The sequence below is a fragment of the Clarias gariepinus genome, chromosome 4, assembly GCF_024256425.1.
Source record: "Clarias gariepinus isolate MV-2021 ecotype Netherlands chromosome 4, CGAR_prim_01v2, whole genome shotgun sequence".
NCBI classification, from domain to species: Eukaryota; Metazoa; Chordata; class Actinopteri; order Siluriformes; family Clariidae; genus Clarias; species Clarias gariepinus.
Window position 1 is genome coordinate 8,413,407 of NC_071103.1, and position 6,799 is coordinate 8,420,205.

At 35.1% G+C, this 6,799-nt stretch overlaps 1 protein-coding gene across 1 annotated transcript; it reads right to left on the minus strand.

The window, feature by feature from the left end:
• Nucleotides 1-1,818: 1,818 nt before the first annotated feature.
• On the minus strand, nucleotides 1,819-4,880 carry fpr1 (formyl peptide receptor 1). The gene is made up of 2 exons (XM_053493662.1): nucleotides 4,740-4,880; nucleotides 1,819-4,100 (listed from the first exon to the last, which is right to left on the minus strand). Exon 2 carries the CDS (start codon nucleotides 4,053-4,055, stop codon nucleotides 2,940-2,942), a length of 1,116 nt encoding a protein of 371 aa, XP_053349637.1. The 5' UTR covers nucleotides 4,056-4,100; nucleotides 4,740-4,880; the 3' UTR covers nucleotides 1,819-2,939.
• Nucleotides 4,881-6,799: the final 1,919 nt, after the last annotated feature.

A 6,799-nucleotide genomic window follows, 5' to 3' on the forward strand; every position in this document is an offset into this window, starting at 1 on the left:
AGCGCAGAGACAACTCATCCGAGAGGCCACAAAAGACCCCAGGACAACATCTAAAGAACTGCAGGCCTCACTTGCCTCAATTAAGGTCAGTGTTCACGACTCCACCATAAGAAAGAGACTGGGCAAAAACGGCCTGCATGGCAGATTTCCATGGCACAAACCACTTTTAAGCAAAAAGAACATTAAGGCTCATCTCAATTTTGCTAAAAAACATCTCAATGATTGCCAAGACTTTTGGGAAAATACCTTCTGGACCTACGAGACAAAAGTTGAACTTTTTGGAAGGTGCGTGTCCCGTTACATCTGGCGTAAAAGTAACACAGCATTTCAGAAAAAAAACATCATACCAACAGTAAAATATGGTGGTGGTAGTGTGATGGTCTGGGGTTGTTTTACTGCTTCAGGACCTGGAGGGCTTGCTGTGATAGATGGAACCATGAATTCTACTGTCTAAAATCCTGAAGGAGAATGTCCGGCCATCTGTTCGTCAACTCAAGCTAAAGCGATCTTGGGTGCTGCAGCAGGACAATGACCCCAAATCCACCTCTGAATGGCTGAAGAAAAACAAAATGAAGACTTTGGATTGGCCTAGTCAAAGTCCTGACCTGAATCCTATTGAGATGTTGTGGCATGACCTTAAAAAGGCGGTTCATGCTAGAAAACCCTCAAATAAAGCTGAATTGCAACAATTCTGCAAAGATGAGTGGGCCAAAATTCCTCCAGAGCGCTGTAAAAGACTCGTTGCAAGTTATCGCAAACGCTTGATTGCAGTTATTGCTGCTAAGGGTGGCCCAACCAGTTATTAGGTTCAGGTGGCAATTACTTTTTCACACAGGGCCATGTAGGTTTGGATTTTTTTTCTCCATAAATAATAAAAACCATCATTTAAAAACTGCATTTTGTGTTTACTTGTGTTATATTTGACTAATAGTTAAATTTGTTTGATGATCAGAAACATTTTGTGTGACAAACATGCAAAAGAATAAGAAATCAGGAAGGGGGCAAATAGTTTTTCACACCACTGTGTATATATATGTGTGTGTTAATAGACAGCCTTTAGACATCAAACTGTGCATTTGGGTTTTTAAATATGATGTCAGGTACAGTAGAACAAAAGTTATCATTAGTTTAATTAACCTTTAAATTTTACCATAAACATAATATGGATATGACGTAGCAAAAATTACTTATGAACATATTATGATATTTTTGTTTTGATCATAGAAACATGTATGTGTTATTTCTTTGCATATAAGACTAAGTATAAGAAGTTCACGTGGTCTTATGAGCCAACATTGACATTATTCCATAGCAAGTAAGTAACTGACTCCCAATTTCAGCATCTTTGTGCTCTTTTTGATATGTCACTTAGTAAATTGTTACATATAAAGATTTTTTACTTTGCTTCCATCACAGGAACAATCATCTTATATATATATATATATATATATATATATATATATATATATATATATATATAAAACAGACAACAGTTTACTTCTTTTTATGGTAATAAATGCTAAGTCAAGTTTAAAGTAAATCAGTCTTAAGTTTTTTTTACATGCATTTAATTTTGTTAATAACCACAAAGCACATTTAGCAAAATATATAGATTTTTAAAAGGTTAGAAAATATATTCTCATATGATCTCATAAAAAATGTTGATTAAATATTAAACGAAAGCATGGCTATAACACATACATTATTATTTAAAGAAACGCTACTACACAAAATCAGTTTTGAATACATTAATCAAGTAGCATATTTAAAAGTCTTTATCATAAAGAGGACAAAGAAAATGAAAAGAGCTTTTGTATCCAATTTATTAAAATGTCAACTGTAATATTGAAACACAAAAATAAACTTCTAGTTAGGATATTTGATGTTTCTATAAGATTTCTAATGGTACAGAACAAATAAAATGTCTGTTAAATGAAACTTATGCCAGCCACTTTAAGCCTCATATGTTCTTTAAAACACATAATTAATACAAAAGTAAAATGTTTTTTTTTATTGCTATCAACAATTCTTCTTCTTTACAATAAAGAATCAAGTTGTTAGCATCTCGGATATCTGCCCGTTCTAGAACTTCAGAAATGGCCGGTCATGTGGAACCCAACTATCAACAGCCTGAGAATAGAGGCTAGCATACCGGTGTTACATCATTGTGGCCAGTACAATAGTACTAGCATACTATCGTAGCCAGATCCACACTTATATAATTGCTATTATGGAGATTCTCCATTAATGTCTGAACATTTTGATCACCATTTTATCTTGTGAGCATTAAACCATTTACACAGCATCTCTCAAACAGCATGCCTTTATCATGAAGACCACCGGATCTCTTAAATATACTGGCAAAGAAACTGACCACCCATTCAGGATCACTTTAGTATAGTGCTATATGTCTATGTCACCTTCTCAAGTGACAAACACTAATTTGTAAAATGTCTAATGCTAATAATCATAAGTCTATATAGATATGTTATTGATCCTGAAGTGGAAATATATGTGTAGTGCAACTCCACACCAAACTCAATATCGAACCCAAATGTTCAGATGAACAAAGCAGAAACTCTATATTCCCATGTGTTAGTCCCTGATTAAAGTTAAATCATATGTTCTTAATGTTGATGTACATTATATATGCCCAATAACATTTTAACATCTCTAGGTTACAGTCCAAAAAAAATGTCAACATTTTAAAATCTTCCAAAATATGTACAAAACAGTGGCTTTGGAGCACTGTCCATATGAACATGAAGTTTAAGCTGCATTGCTGTTAATATTTGTATTTAAACAGTTACAGTATGAAAAAAAATGATTGCAGCTTTCAGTTTTTATTTCTGTCCTCCATGCTGTATACATTCCCAGGTTGTTTCCTGTAGTTGCCAAAAAGTTTGACATCTCCTGAAAAAGCTTATTTGTATTTTTTATTATAGCTCTACATCAGAAAAGGACTTATTTCCTTGGTCTTTAAAGCGGTTATTAAGCATGGAGTTTGTGCAAGTGTTAGTGCGTGATACCTCCTCTGTGAATGCTGTTTCCAGCACTTTCAAGATAGACTTTCGCACCTTATCTTTGAAATCCTGACCAATGAACACATATAATAATGGGTTCAGGCAGCTGTTGAGAAAAGCCAAACTAGTGGCTATGGGAATGCCAATTGTAGTTATACGCTCCAGGATAAGGCTATTCACAGGGGACATGTGGTGAGCCATTTCGATCAGCACTAAGATGTGGTATGGAGCCCAGCATAGGAAAAAAGCTGTTATCACAGCAGCGATGATCTTAAAAGGGCGTCCTGTGCGACCAGACATTGAACGGTTTCTTTTGAGGCGATGAATGATGATTGCATAACAGGAGACAATGACTGAGAAAGGCACTACAAACCCCAGGAGAAAACGAGTTATGATCATAGCACGGTGTCGCAGGAATCGGAGCTCCACTACCTCTTTGGTTTCATAATCATCAGAAAAGGCAAAGTTGTTAAAGCAGTTGATAACATTTTTATTATAGTAGTCTGGAGCAGTGTCCCTAAAGACAAAGTAGGGGGAGCTCAAGAGTAAGGCAAATAGCCAGACACCAAGGCTTAGTCCAGATGCACACCTGACACTTCGATGGTTCTGCGCCCATATTGGATGCACAACTGATATGCAACGGTCCACACTAATTACCACCAGGATGTACACACTGGCAAACATGTTGAGGAAACCGAGTGTACTGTTGAACTTGCACATGAAGCGTCCAAATGGCCAGTGGAAGCCCATGGCTGTGTACGCCACACTGAGAGGCAAGAAGGCAGTGAAAAGGAAGTCTGCTACTGCCAGGTTGAGAAACCAAACTGTATTTACCGTCTTCTTCATCTTGAATCCAGACACCCAGATCACGATGCCATTTCCAACCACTCCAAGCACAAAGGCTAAACAGTAAACTATGAGTGACATGATGTTGAGTGACTGCCTAAGTTCTGAATGTTCATAAGCATAATCTTCTTCATAGTAGTCTTCCTCCGACCCATTACCCATAGAGACGTTGTCATAGGTAGACATCTCTGTCCTGTTTATCACTGAAATGGCTGAAGAAATCTGTGCAACCTGGTTTGGCAGAAGAAAAAAAATCAGATTTTAGGAATTTACATTTGAGAAGGAGAAACATTCATGCCTAAATTTTTAGAAGGAAATACTTTATCATGTTATTCCAGTTTTGTCCACTTGAGGTCACAAGTGCAGCATCTCAAATTGATCTGAAGCTTTAAAAAGTGACTTAGATCACAGTAATATGTCAAAAGATTTGTATTTTTTAAGTGATACGTATAGAGTTGCCAAAAGTTGTAGAAACGTTAGTATATAATAACAAAAACAAAATCGATTAAAAAAAAAAATTATCTCAAAAAGGCACTTAAGTGCAGTTGTATACATTAATTCTTTTGGAAGGCAAACTGTAATTTTTATTTGTATGTAAACATATGAATTTTGGAATCTTTTTCCTCCTTCACCCTTAATGATAGAAATGATATGATAGAAATGTTACAGTTTTTGATGGTTTTCAATTTAAATGAAAAGAAAAAAAACCCCTAAAAAATACAGTTAAAACTCTTCTCAGACTGCAACTCAACAAAAAACGTATTATTATTATGATCATTATTATTACTTCTACAACAGCACATTACGTATAACCCATCACTCAAAAACAAATGGATTTATTAAAAAATCATATAATCAGTGTAAGCATACCTAGAAATCGCGTAAATAAATCCAAAAAACCCTGTAACGAAGTCCAACTCAAACAGAAGGAATGAATGTCTCTCGTCGCAGAGTTCAAAAAGAAATCTGAAGATGCGATCTGAGTTTGAAATAAGTTCGCGCTGCAACTGCTTTTCCCTCTGCTGAACTTCACCGAGTCAATGTCTTTAAACGATGTGACGTCACGCCGTGTCTAACGTCTTAAAGACCAATCGTATCGGGTAGAATTTATTAATCTAATCTATTTAAAAATAATAATAATAATAAAAAAAAAAAAACCTTGACGACATTTTTCTAAAGTACTCAAATGCAAAAGAAATCGTTTCATTTGAAACAAAGATAAAGTTTATATAATTTAGATAAAATTATACATCTAATCCATATCTTTCTGATCAATGGTTATGTTATCTTAAGAACTGGCTCTAACAAATATCACTCATACCATGAGGACACAGCCAAAAGACAGTATTGCTGTTTTTTTTTATACATATAATGCAGAAAATGTGTAGCAAAGAAGCTACCTCTAAGGTTTGCTTATGGGTATTTTTCAACTTTATATTGTCTTTATACTGTCTCGCTTCAAACAGATAAAAAAAAATGCAGATTATTCATATTACATTATGAGTATTGATAATAAAATTGGTGTAAGCTTCTAGAAGCATATGACCTGTAAAATTTGTTGCCTAAATAGTTTTTTGGTAAAAGCTTAAAAAGCAAAAAAGTCTGTAGTGCTGTAGCCATGTCAATCGATGTTGCAATATCTTAACAATGTTGCATTTTAGAAAAGTACACTTTTTTTTAGGTTTATGTCTTTTCTTGTGAAATCTTAATTAACCAAGCTTCATCTGAATGACAATTAAGATCATTGAAAGATTTGAATTCAAAAAACATTACAGACAATACATAAAATGGAATGCAATTGTATTTAGAAAATGTGTTTTTTAATAAAAAATATGTATATGCATATTTATAAAAAATCAAAGAATGTATCAAGAGATAAGAAGCATTAAGTATTATGAAGAACTGTGAAGAAAATTCATCTTTTAGCACCGATACCATATTATGGCCAACAGGATTCATGAATCTTTGCTGCAAAGAAAAGAATTATAATATGTTGCAGAGAAGCATAATGCTGTGGGGTGTAGGATTAATCTGGTAGACAAATGCTTCTGCTAAGCAAGAACATTTTGTAACATGGGCTTTGCCACACTCTGCAGAGTAATCCCATGAGTCAGACTGCCAGGTCAATACACATATACAGAGAGAACCACAAAATACACACTAATTACTATGTTTAAATAGTAATTTCTATTGCAGTATGCAGTTTGGGATGTGGCTCTAGTCTGTGTAAGAGTGACTTCTAATATATTGAGACAGTTTTTGAAGTGTTTGACCGTTCCTTCCCTTAATAAATATACCCATCACTGTGAGGTGCATAAGCAACTTCCTACACTAGGGGCAAGGACTCTTCCCTCACCTGAAGAGAGCATCCTGGTCTTTTCTTATGGTTTTCTCCCAAATTTTTTGTTTTTGCTATTTTTTCCTACCACCTTCCAAGCAACAGCTACCAAACAAGGATGGGTGAAGGATATCACATGTCGTTGCTATTCATTTATGCTGTGAGGTATGTTAAGCCAGCTGAACATATCTTTTTAAACTGTTGTTCACTGTTAGGGGTCAGTCTAACACAATCAGAGAAAGATGCTATTATTTGCTTGTGTAGACACACATGATTGGATAGTGTTGGTGTTATGGATATGAGAGAGCGAGTTTCGCCAATTTTGTTCCCAATGATTCCTGGCCACAGACTCTTGATCGCCAGATGAGTTGCCAAGTGCTTTTCTGTTGTACCAGTCATGAACAGAACCAGATCTTGTACTGGAAGTGCTGATGCTCATCACATGCTTACTTGGCAAATTGTACATGTGTATGTCAGGGGTCCAATTAAGGTAGTAACAAGTAAACAACTTGCAAATGAAAAATTGTCATCTGCAAATAATAATGATGTTTCGTCTAGCCCACCATACTGGAAATAGCTCAATCTACAAAAA